The sequence below is a fragment of the Podarcis gaigeae genome (assembly GCF_964106915.1).
Source record: "Podarcis gaigeae genome assembly, chromosome: 15".
Lineage (NCBI taxonomy): Eukaryota > Metazoa > Chordata > Lepidosauria > Squamata > Lacertidae > Podarcis > Podarcis gaigeae.
Genome location: NC_139692.1, coordinates 42,357,698 through 42,370,543, shown reverse-complemented (window position 1 = coordinate 42,370,543; position 12,846 = coordinate 42,357,698). Strand labels below are relative to the sequence as shown.

General features: G+C 46.8%; 1 protein-coding gene across 2 annotated transcripts in view; it reads left to right on the top strand.

Annotated features, from left to right (window-relative positions):
- Positions 1-295: 295 nt before the first annotated feature.
- The window catches only part of ULK2 (unc-51 like autophagy activating kinase 2), a 67,108-nt gene continuing 54,557 nt past the window's right edge, over positions 296-12,846 (top strand). Inside the window, exons 1-3 of one of the 2 annotated variants that reach the window (XM_083715048.1) lie at positions 296-1,827; positions 5,592-5,684; positions 8,734-8,775. In XM_083715048.1, the coding sequence (XP_083571174.1) occupies positions 1,738-1,827; positions 5,592-5,684; positions 8,734-8,775 (225 nt within the window). In that variant the 5' untranslated portion in view covers positions 296-1,737. Of the gene's footprint in view, positions 1,828-1,988; positions 2,134-5,591; positions 5,685-8,733; positions 8,776-12,846 lie in introns of those variants that run through there. The other variant, XM_083715050.1, reaches the window with a different exon arrangement.

Genomic DNA, 12,846 nt, shown 5'->3' with positions numbered 1-12,846 from the left:
GCTTTATGTGTATGGTGAGCATGTGTATGTGAATTAATTTTATTTAGTTTGTGTTTGTGCCATATATATATATATATATATATATATATGCTTATCTTGACCAAAAACAAAATGGCGCCCAAGGCCATTATTTCCCGCCCTCTCCCAACCTTCCCTCACAGACGTCGCCGTCAATCTCCGCCCCCCGCCCGCCTGTTCCTTCCCTCGCGCGCGGGGACTCTTTTTCCTCTTCCTCTGATTTCCCCTCCGCCCCCTTCTCAATCCCGGCGGAGGGAGACAGGAAGCCTTGCGCCTGCGCGATACGTCCTATAAGAAAGGCTGCACCGCGCGGAGGCTTCGGCAGTCGTAGCCGGACGCCGGCGGGGCAGGGAGGACTAGCGGCGGCGGAAGACGCGAGTGGGGCGGCGGGCAGCGGCCTGAGGAGAAGACAGGATTTCTCTCTTCCCCTCCCTTTATCCCTTTCACCCCCACCCGGAAATATCTGTGGCCCAGGACTAGAAAGACCCCGACCCCTTTATTTCGACCCGTTTTAGGGTCTATTGCCTTGACTTTTATTTTTGTGGGGGTGGGAAAGAGGTTTAGGAAGCCCTTCAGGCCGATAACGAGGTGTGGGGGGCACAATGTAAGAAGGCCGTGATGAGAGACCCCTGAGGGGGGGCCTGAGCCCCCTGCCCCAATTCCCCATTCCCAATTTACAGGCCTTCTGTATTTATCTCTATCCGCCGCCCCCCCCCCCATTAAAAAGGGTTGGTATGCTTTCCACCATCCCCCCTTAAAAGGTTTTTTTAAAAAATATAAAAAATACAGCAGAATCCACCTTTCTCCCTATCACCACTCAGGGATATGCCTCTTTCCCTTTCCCTTTTTTAATTAAAGAAATAGGTATCTTAATTGCTCACCTCCCCATTTTTTAAGGGGTCTCTCTGTGTATTCTATTTAATTTATCCCAGGATACAATTCTTCCCACCCTCATTTAGATTGTCACTGCCCTTTTAAAATTCCTTTATTATGTAGAACCCCATTTGGGCACGTTATTAAATTGTGGTCCCCTTTCTTTTCAAGGGTCTTTGATTTTGTTTCTCCCGCCACCTTTTTAGGCTTTATTGCTTTCCTCCCCCCCCCTTGTAAAAGCTTAGATAAGCCCTCCACTCCTCATATTTAAACAAACCATTAAAGGTGCTAACACCCCCTTTTATTTCTGAAGCCTTAAAACTCACCTGTGCCACCTTTACCCAGCGACCTGTGCTTGCACGTCTCTGGCCTTTATTATTACATTAGTAATAATAATAATTTATATCGGGCCCAAAGGAACCTTAATGCTCACTCTTCCTTTCTGTGTTCCCTCTTGCCTCTTCTTCCCTTCAGAGGAGGATTAATCTCCCCGTCCTCCTTTCCTCCTTCCTTTCCCCCATGCCAGAAAACGCTCATCGCCTTTGGGACGCCGGAGCAGCCAGCCAGTATCCCCCGACCCCCTTCGCCTGGGGACCCCCGGCCTGTGCCTGCCCAAGCAACATGCCCACAGCTGCCTCCCGTCCTTGGGGGCGGGCAGGAGGAAGGGAGACGGACAGACCCACCCTAGTCAACCTGCTTGGTGCCTCATCTTCCTCCCCTCCACAGCCTTGGTTGCTGATGTGAGCTTAATATTTTTTAAAAGCCTTTGCTGTGGCGGTCCCTTCTCCCCAGCTGGTCTCCCTTTATCCTCCCTGCCCGTTGGGCTTCATGCCCCCTTGAAGGAGGATGGAGGTGGTGGGAGACTTTGAATATAGCAAGAAGGACCTCATAGGACATGGAGCGTTCGCTGTGGTCTTTAAAGGTCGCCACCGCAAGGTAAATCCAGCAGGGTAGGGTGGCGGACTCCTCTCCCCCTCCCTTCCCTTTCCCTCTTAGCCCATCTCTTGGCTGGTTATACAACCATCTCCTTTCCTTCCTCTCTCTCTCTCTCTCTCTCTGTGTGTGTGTTTGTGTGCATGACTGGTCAAGGAGGAGCTGATATTTGGAATAAGTCAAAGGGTCAGTCCGCAAGCAGCTCTGCTTCAGCATCTCCCCTTTTCTCTGCCTTTTGATCTGTTTTGTTTCTCCTATGGCCATCCTTGTTGTTGACATCAGCCAGCCTGTTCTGGAGAGTCAGCTGAGGTCAGGTGTTTTCTAAAGCAGCGCTTTTTCTCAGGGGTGGGGGGCGTGGAATGTGGATGTGGCTCCTCCGCCTTTTTATTCTAAAGTTCACGCCTGTTTGTTTTTATTTCAAAGCAGAGCAGAGATGGTGGTGGTGAGGTCAACCTGTTATTATGGGCTCCTGCTGCCCCTTTTCTTGATTCTTTAGTTGCAGTTGCTTAGAAAGGTTTCAGCAAGGTAACCTTTCTAAGGTTTAACAATTCAGGGTGGAATGCCTCTTTCCTTTCTCTACCCACCCCCCTCTTACTTGTAAATCTCTCAAAGTGCAGGGGCAGCAGAGACCATTCTTATTCCCTCCCCCATCCAGTAACTGCAGAGCTAATGGGAAACTGTCTCTCTTCAGATTGGTAAAGATTTCTTAAATGTCACCAGTCCCAGCCTCGCTGCCCTTTATAATGGGAAGCTTTGCTGGCCATCAGCCCTCCCCCCCTTTACTTTATTCTGAGATAAACCTGTCCCATTTCTGCTGCCGCCACTGTGTCATGTCTAGTTGTGACCTCAGGACCTCAATAACCCCTTTTACATAAGCCCAGTAACTTGACCTAAAGCTTATAATTTCCCCCCCTTTGCTACAAGCTTATCTATCTTTGGACCTTTGGCAAGTTGATGTTTCCCTTGCTTCTGTTATGTAAAAAGAGCACATTTATTACCTACCTTGTCCTACCAATAAGAGGGGCATTTTCAGCAGGGGCATCTCAGCTATGGAATACTGTAGTCTCTGTCCAGAGGGGTTCGCCTGCTGCCTTCTCTGTGATTTGTCAGAGCATGTGGAGGCATTTTAATTCACGCAAGCTTTTCAGTTGGGTTCTAAATCTGGACTTTTTTTGGTGTCTCTTCTGGAAAAAAATGTTTCTTCTATAACTTTTGTTTTTGTTGATTTTAATTCAGATACGGTGTATGTTCAGTATTGTTGTCTTAAGTGGGAATATTTATTAATAGGTGGCTGTATAATTCAAGAAATAACACTTAACAAATGAGAGCAAGATGGTTCCTTGCTGCCCATCCTTTCCCACCTTTTGTCGCCTTTCTCCCATTGAAAAGGAGATGGTGGTAAGCTCCTTAAATCAGGAGCTCACTTATATTTTGCAAAGTACTGTGTAGATAAAAAACAAAGCAACATTTTTGCAGGGCAAAAATGCCTTCTAGGCAGTTGTCAGTAATTTGAAGGTACTTTCAAATTAACTTTACTCAAACTTAACACCTCCCCACAGAGCGTGCAACTCTGTGTGATCTTTCTTGCCTTCTTAAGTGGTCTGTTTTTCCTATTTGGCACCTCCCAGAACAGTTTGTGACTCAAAAGATGACAGCATTGACTGACTGAAACACAACAAAAAGCTGTTGCATAACTCAAATGCAAAGTTTATAAGGGGGTGGGGAGATCTGAAAATTGAGTCAGGCACTTGTGAGATGATCATTTTACATTTGGGATTACCCTCAATCTTTTCAATATCTTTAGTCTATTGGAAACAGATTTCCACTCCTCTGTAATAAAGTATATGAAGAGCCTTGCAATTTGTAGTCATCTGTGATTCAGAATAGACAATTTGCTTGTGTAGTGGCTGCTTTTGCACCTGACACTAAGCTGTGTCTAGCCTAGAGGTGGTTTGTTCAGACTGGTGAAACCACCCTAGCAGACTAACCATGTTTTGTTTTCATGTGAAGCTATACCTTGTTGGTTCACAAACCCTGGCATGTTTCAACTAGGGCTTGGCATTATGTCCACATTCAACAGTCTTGCTTAACCAGGGTTTCTTAGGCCACTCCAGACGCTTGTCAAGCTTACAGAGGCACAATGCAAGAGCAGCTGAAAAAAACAAACCCAAACTTTGGAGAAACAAACCACTGCTTGTTTGCTTGTCTGTGATAGGGCTTTTGGTTTGTTGGAAAACAGCAGCAACCAAGCTATGGCACAGCAGTTAAATTCAAATGCAACCATTGGAGGTGGAAGCTGACAAAAGGGAATGGGAATCATTGAAGTAGTGTAATAATAGGCAGCCACAGGCCCTGTTTTAATCAGGAGTAGGAACTAAAGATTAAAACAGGGCCTGTGGCTGCCTATTATTACACTACTTCAATGATTCCCATTCCCTTTTGTCAGGAGTAGGAACTAAAGGTGACACAGGTGGCGCTGTGGGTTAAAGCCTCAGCGCCTAGGACTTGCCGATCGTCGGTTCGAATCCCTGCGGCGGGGTGCGCTCCCGCTGCTCGGTCCCAGCGCCTGCCAACCTAGCAGTTCGAAAGCACCTCCGGGTGCAAGTAGATAAATAGGGACCGCTTACCAGCGGGAAGGTAAACGGCGTTTCCGTGTGCGGCTCTGGCTCGCCAGAGCAGCGATGTCACGCTGGCCACGTGACCCGGAAGTGTCTCCGGACAGCGCTGGCCCCTGGCCTCTTGAGTGAGATGGGCGCACAACCCCAGAGTCTGGCAAGACTGGCCCGTACGGGCAGGGGTACCTTTACCTTTACCTTTAGGAACTAAAGGGGCAGTTCTCATTGCCCACTACTTCCACTCTTGGAGGCAGAATGCTTGTGAATAGCAGTTGCTGGGAAACAAAGGAGGGGTGAGTGCTGTTGTGAATTCTTGCTTGTGGACTTCCCATATGCGTCTGTTTAGTCACCGTGAGAACAAGATGCTGGACTACATGGGCCACTGGCCTGGTCCAGCAGGATTTTATGTTCCTATGACTGGAAAATACAGTGGTACCTCAGGTTACATACGCTTCAGGTTACAGACTCCGCTAACCCAGAAATAGTACCTCGGGTTAAGAACTTTGCTTCAGGATAAGAACAGAAATCATGCTCCAGTGGCGCAGCAGCAGTGGGATGCCCCATTGGTTAAAGTGGTGCTTCAGGTTAAGAACGGACCTCTGGAACGAATTAAGTACTTAACCCGAGGTACCACTGGAACGAATTAAGTACTTAACCCGAGGTACCACATTTGATGCCCCAAATGTCAGGGAGGAATTGGGCGGGATCAGGACCCCAGGCAGCATCCTCATCCCAAGCAGTTTCCAGCCACCTTTGCCATGTCTCTGAGATGGCAACTGGGGGTTCCAGTTGGTGTTCCGAAGAAGAAGAAGAAGACTGGATTTGCCCTGGAGCCTCCAGTTGCTGACCTGTTACTTGCAGTAAAGAAGGGCTCATTAGCAAGGGCCGAGGTGCCAGCCTCCTATTACCCCATCATTCTCTTTAAACTGCTTATGTTGACTACTCCTAAAGACTGGAAACCCCAACATAGCCATTGATAGGCTAGGGCTGATGGGAGTTTGTAATCCAACACCTCTGGAGGGCATCAGGTTGAGGATGACTGGTCTAGAGAACTTTTTAAAAAGAAGCACATCTTAGGGCCATTGGGCTGCTTAACACAGAAAATCAGGATACTTTTTTGGATTTAAAACACTTCTTTGTTATTCTTTTCAGAAAACTGACTGGGAAGTGGCCATCAAAAGCATCAACAAGAAGAACTTGTCGAAATCTCAGCTCCTCCTTGGGAAAGAAATAAAAATTTTAAAGGTATGGTTTGTGATATACTTCCAAACTTCATCCTTCCTGCAAGGTGTCCTCAGAGGACTGGTGGGAAACTTAATCCTCATACCTAGATAGTCATACCAGTTCCAGCATTTTATGCCTTCCTGCAAAGACCGAGATTGGAGGGTTTGCAAATAATGCATTGGGATTCTCCATCTCTAGAAATTGACAAATCCATTAGATGACTGGTGCGGAGGGCTTGAATATTGCCAGGCCTCAGCTCTCTTTGATTTTTCTTTCTGTGTAAGCACAGTAAAAGCACAGATTTCAGCATCTGTGTTTATGACTTATTAAAAAGAATGAAAATTTGTAGAGATAGGTGTTGCATTTTTAGTACACAGACAAAGAAATCAGCTTCCTGAGAATTGTTTGTTTTATTAATGTCTGCTAGTTTCTAGTCTTTCATAGTTTGCAAGGATACACTCAGAAGTTCGTCTGGGTGAATGGTACTTGATTCTGAAATCTCAGAAGCCCAAATGTTAACTGAGGATACAGGCTTTAATGCTTTATTATTGTGCTATATCCCATATAGTATAATTATGCCAAATAAGCAAATATATACAAACTATCCTTATTAGTATGTAAGAGAATTAAGGGTTTCTTGGTGCAGAGTTCAAGTTTACTTGGGGCAGAAGACTTAGAGTTTCTCTACTATGGGACATTGTCTTAATTGTACTGATTTTTCTAAAGCTCCTCCCACACTGGACTTAGAATGCTGTGGGTGGCAGCTTCTGGAGGGGTGTGGAATTTTCACACTTGCTTCTGTCATTTGGCTGACCTGGCCCTTTTTAGGGTAACTGATTCAAAAGAAACAATGCGTGATCTGTCTTAAGGGGATTGCGAAGTAGAGATGTTAGAGAGGTTATTCAGCAGCACAGAGGCCCAACTTCTTACTTACTGGGGTACTTTATTTGATCCCCAAGTCAAAACTTGGAACATGGAAGGTTGCTTAACAGCGGGTCAGACCATTCTTCCATTTAGCTCTTTATTGTCTGCTGCCCAGGGCCTTGCCCATCACTTCCTTCACCTGAACTCTTTTCACTTGGGATTTCAGGATTAAACCTGGGTCTCCTGCCTGCAGAGCAGGTGCTCTACCAGTTAGCAGTAAGCCCTCAGCAGAAGTTATGCCACCATTAGGGTCTTGTGCTGTTGCTTCCCCTCTTAACTTGATACCCCCTCCCCAAAGTCACACAATTTCCAGTGCAGTGAAATTTGGCACTGTTGTCTTTGCTGGTGCCAGACATCACCTGCAGGATTCTTTTTCTTGTACCTAGCACTCTCCTGTTTTTTTTTTAACACACACGTTTCTATCACCCACACAGGTTTTTCTGATCACATTCAGCAATACTGCCACCTCTTGGAACTCTTTTGAGTGACCTAACTCATCCTTCTCCCAGCACGATGCCCTTCCAGATGTTTTAGACTACACTTCCTGGCAGCCCCGATTGGAGTTGTAGTTCCAGACATCTGGAGGGTTTGGTGTTGAGGGAAGACTGAGCTAGCTAATTAGATCATTTCACATATATCACCTGGTGTGCTCTCTTGACACCCCTCTTAGACACTGCCAGGAATTCAAACATTTCAGCTATTCTGAGCATGTTGTCAAGCAACTCATAACTTGATTACCCCTTCTTTGATAAACAAGAGCAGTTCCTGGGCTATGGAGGACAGCACCTTTTTCATGAAGTGCAGCAGAGTTCTCTTGCCACAAATATTTTAAATAACAAATGTGTTTCTTGTTTTACAGTAAATTTGAGGCGTGTTTTCCTCTAAAATGTTCCCACGTGGTTAGGAATCATTCTCCCTCGACCCCTTTATACATACTGGGCATCCCTGGACTACAACTGCCACCATCCCTATTTAGCAGGACCAGTGGTCAGGGATGATGGGAATTGTAGTCCAAAAACAGCTGGAGACCCAAGTTTGGGAAGCACTGGTCTACACCAACTAGCAGCAACTCCCAAGGTTTCAGGCAGGGAATATTCCCAGCCTGCCTGGAGATGTTGGCAATTGAACCTGAGATTCTTTGCATGTGAACTATGTGATTACTGCGCTTCCCCAAAAAAGAAAACGCAGGATTCCAGTTCTTGTGGTTTTAAATTAAGAGCTGGTTTTAGAAGGAACATAGGAATTAAGACTTTTGCTGACTCTTCGCCCACATAGCTCAGGATTGTTGATTGTTATAGGAAGCAGCTCTCCGGGATCTCAGACAGGAAGTCTTTCCCAGTCTTACCTGGAGATGCTGAGTTATGGACTAGGCCCCCAATTGCACTCCAGAATAGGTGGGACTATCGTTTACAAGCCAGCCCATGTGCTCTGCCCCATCATGCAGTGCAGGTGCTCCAGAGCTGAGCTGCAGCCCTTCCCCACTGCAGAGGTAGCAGTGGCAGGCAGAACCTTCCCTGCCCAGTTGCTGAGGGTAGTGTTAACCACAACAGGTAGACACACATCAGTCATTAGAATAAAAAGAAAATGTTTAAAATGACCCCCACCTCTTTCACCTTGAACCATAACTGCAGCTGCCTAATCTTAGAACCAACTAAACAGCACTTTTAAAAAGGGGGAGGAAATCGCTGAGAGACAGCAGCAGCTGAAAAAACAGTAGATAAAAAGTGGCTGGTAAAAAAAGGTGGCGATTATGAAAGCCAACCTTGACTCCAAAATGGAGAGATGCTATCCGCTCACTAGGCAGGAGGAGCAAAAGTGCACATGGGACAGTAAACCATTAACTGGGACTTCCCAGGAGGAGCCCACACAGCCAGTCTGTTTGTCTTTCCCCTGTTACAGATTCAATACACAACAAATGTAAATGTACAACATAAGATAACAGGGAGGCAGGTTACATTCCCCCCCCCCCCCGGTCATAGCTTGGCAGGAGAGGTCACATTTTTATAGTTTTTTTTTGGGGGGGGGTTGCTTGTACATTTCTTCCACATGTACATTTGATGCTATTTGACTGGCCTTCACATCACTTGTGATGTTGCCCTAACTGAATAGGGATAATCTCTTCAAGTGCTTCTCTTCTTTTTTCTAGGAACTTCAGCATGAGAACATTGTAGCTCTCTATGATGTCCAGGTGAGTTTGTTCTCCAGCCTGTTGAACCTGGCTGTATTTTTTTATGATAATAATTGTGCATGTAACAACTTCCCAAGGAGTTGCTGTGTTTGGCTTCCTGAAGGAAACACAACACAACAGGGGGTCTTTTTGGTACCTTCTAAAGACTGATAGCTTTATTGTGGCGAAGGTGAGGAGTTTCAGTCCCCTTTCTCTGATTTTTGAGATTGTCCAGACCCCACTCCTCAGTGGCCTTGTCCTCGACTCCCCTTGATTGCCTTTGCCTGAAATGTGTCCTTGAGTTGTGAAAATGCCTCTGAGTGTGGGTGGGTGTGTTTAGAAGCCTCTGGATTTTATGGGGCTGAAATGCAGGCTACAGTCTGAAAGTAACAGTCACACCCGTCCACTTCTGCCTCTGGCCCCACCTACAACTTGCTTGCGGCCCCATGAAGGTTCCCTTGTGTGCGAATGCGGCCCTCAGGATGAAAAATGTTCCCTTCCCCTGCATTACAGCATCGACTTCATTTGGACAAGAAACCTGACTGATGTGGAAGAAAATGTCCTGCCAGTTACAGGAAAAATGCCAGCATTATTTGGTTCTGCGCGGGAAGACTATCTTAGAGATGAGCACCTTCTAAAGTGCGTCTGATCCCACAGGCTGCAGCATTCTGGGAACAGGAATGGGCTGTTTCTGATGGGGGTCACTAGGGAGCAGGAAGAGCTTCGCTTTGTTCTCGCTGGTGTCTGGACTAGGTGTTGATTTCATTGTGCCAGCAGCTCTCCTCTTTGTTTACAGAAGGCTTCTGATGGATTGATAGGATAGATGATTTATTTTTGGTTGGATCCTTTTTTCAGTGCACTCTTCGAGGCATGGATTTCAGGCCTGTCACTAGGGTTCCCTGCCCTTCCTAAGGGGCAGTTGGAGTGAATGAACATGGCTATTAAATGGTTTCCCTCATTTCTTCCCTCTCCTGTATGGCATGCATGCCCAGAGTCTCTGTGTCTGCTTGTCAGAGTGAAAAGTACCCTGGACTCTGCATGTGTATCTGCCTCACGTTCCCTTCAGAGGAAATGTGTGCTGCCTCCTGAGGCTTGTGATGGTCAGATGCAACTATTGTTAAGACGACATGTTCTGGTTCCTTGTGTGCTTCCCGGGCAATCTCTTGTTGGTACAGAAATGCAGAAATGATGTTCCTGTTCAAGAGGCAGGTGGAGGGAGCTTGTCCTGGAAACAGCAACATGTTCTAGGGCTCCCCTTCCTGCAGCCTGCCAGCTGTGGCCTTTGTGTAAAACTGAGGTGTACCTGGTTTGCTAAGCCTTTTCAGCTTCACAGAAGGAAGCGGAATGAAGCTTCTAGCTGGGCTGGTCACCCAGCTCTGCCTCAGCATCTTTACTTCACATAGGACTTTTCCATTTGCTGGTGTGCTTTTCCCATCAGCCCCAGCTGGCATGGCCATGCTGGGGCTGATGGGAGCATGAGCACGCTAGCTGGGGCTGACGGCAGTTGTAGTCCAAAACATCTGACTAGCACCAGGTGAACGAAGGCTGCCTTAGTTATTATTTTTCCACGAGTATAGGCAGGAGAAGATAACTCTGGGCTGCTTATATTGCCAGTTGTGTATGGGGTTAGCACCTGCTCCTGAAACCAAATGTAAAGGGATTGGCTGAAGCTGCATGGCATCAGAAAAAGACACTGGAGCCTCCTCAAACTGGACTATCCCATTTTCTCTCCCCTCCTCCAAAAAAAACCACTAGAGCAGGGGTGTCTAACTCAAAATCATCGGGGGCCGCATCAGCAGTTTGGTCACCCTCAAAGGGCCGGTTGTATCTGTAGGACTTACAGTACAGGAGAGAAGGGTTCAGGCAGCCGTTGGATCTGTCACATCACAGGATGGCATGCGCTCAATATAAAAACAAGTGTAGGTTTCCTGAATGCATGTAAAGTGGAGGTTTCCTGTGTAGAACGGCCGGCACCGCTAGAGGGCAGACGTTCTCTGGCTTGTAGGCTGCCGCGCATGCGCTGAAGAGGCGGCTTTCTTGTGTCAAAAAAAAAGCGCGAGAATAAAAGGTGAAGGCTGGCGGCCGCCGGCAGCTACACGGGCCACATGACGAGGTCTGGCGGGCCGGATTCGGCCCGCGGACCTTGTGTTTGACACCCGTGCACTAGAGGATCCGCTAGGGTCACATCTACCTCATACATTTAAAGCACAGGGCTTCCCCCAGAGAATCCTGGGTATTGTAGTTTACCCTTCACAGAGCTATAATTTCCAGCACCCTTAACAAACACTTCCCAGGATTCTTTGAGAGAAGCCATGTGCTTTAAATGGGTAGATGTGATCTTACACCAATTGCCCTGTGGGGAGGATCCAGTCAGTAGTTCTATTTTGATATTCTCCTGTTGCGATTTTTTTCATTATTATTACTGCATATTTTGACATTGGTTGTAAGCTGCCTGAAAATCTATACTTAAAGGTTGGGTATAAATAATGATTTAAAAGGTTCTTTTTAATTGGTTAATAAAGCTCAACTCCTGGCTTGCTTTATCCCACAAGCTGCTTAATAAGTGCCTACTCTTGCTGCAAAGAATGCTGGCCTCAGCATCTGCAAGCCTGCCCCACACGCTAGCCTTCACAGGTTCTATTCCATGCCTGGCAAGTTCCTAAAGGGTCAGAAACCCAAGTGGCAACCTAACTTAGCTTGATCATGTTTTCAGATCTCATGGTTTAGATTTTGATTATTTATTTTTGAAATCTCATCATATGTTCCGGATGAACAGGTGTGTTGTTCTGGAACATTGCAAGGTTGACTGTATCAACACCTTTCCTGGTCATGAGCTGTTGGCTGGAAGAAACCCCTGGCGCTGTGGAGACACGTCATACTTCCCAGCATGCCAGGAATTGTTTCCTGAAAATGAAATGTCACACAAGGCGGACGACGGAACGACTCATAGCAGTTCTGCTTGGGGGTGGGGTGAGGAGCATTGCCAACGGAAACAGACTTACCCTTTCACAAGGTGGCCAGACAACCATGGAAAAGCCAGTCCACATGTAATAGGTGGCAGTAGCAAACTTGCAGATTTTTTTCTAGCTTGGCTTCATGAGCCTCCCCATCTTTTGGCCTTCTCTCACACGCATGTATCCTATTTCGTTTAAGGTTGCTTTAGCAGCTGCGTCAGCTTAAAGCCAAAGCAGAAAACGAGTGTAATATGTAGCACGTAAGTGAAATGCTTCAGTGTGATGCAAAAATCCAGGAAAATAAGAACTGTTGTCTTGGTTAGGCTGCATTGAATTATGGCAGCTGGCAGCAAGTCCCTTTTCGTTTGACATTCGTCTCTTTGCCTGTTCCAATTTACATTTTGTCAGGAAATAGGTTCTGCTGCCCTAGGAGCCTTGGATCAGACTAGCCAGGTATTGTCTTCTCTGACTGGCCGCAGCTCTCCAAGGTGTTGGATAGAGAAGGGTCTTTCCTAGCAGCCTCCTGCTTGGAGGCCCTTCATAGTGGACATTCAGGGGATTGAATCTGGTATCTTCTGTGTGCCAAGCAGGTGCTCTGCTGCTGTTCTGCGGTTCCTCCCAAAATGCACCACAGTGATTCTGTACACATACACATACATCTCCCTGCATGTAGAAAATTAGATAGGAAGCTTTTCTTCTCAGCATCTAGTCTTCAGTTAGCCCAGCAAGGAATCCCCCCGCTTATGAATGAGCATCTAGTCTCAACTAATATATGACTCAGGCACAGGGCGTTCCTCCTCATCTCGTTCTTGTGACAATTACGCCTTAGGACAGCAGCCTATGAGAGCCGGTGCCTTCCAGGTGCTTTTAACAGCAGTTGCCAGTGAGAGCCCTGGGGCTGGTGAGCGACAAACTTTTTGCAGGTGGCTGAAGAAGGCTGTTTCAGAAGGGAGCCTCGCATTTCTGGGAGCAGCTTCTCACATGGTGGAATTTAGCAAGTGTCATTTCTTTGAGATTTCCTTGCTATTCTCTGCTCCAGCCGTCAGTTCGACATAGGAGTGTGATAGCTGCTGAGATTCCAATCAAGCATTTGCTTTGCTGTTTAGCACAAGTAGTCCCTTCTGATCTCGCTTGTCCT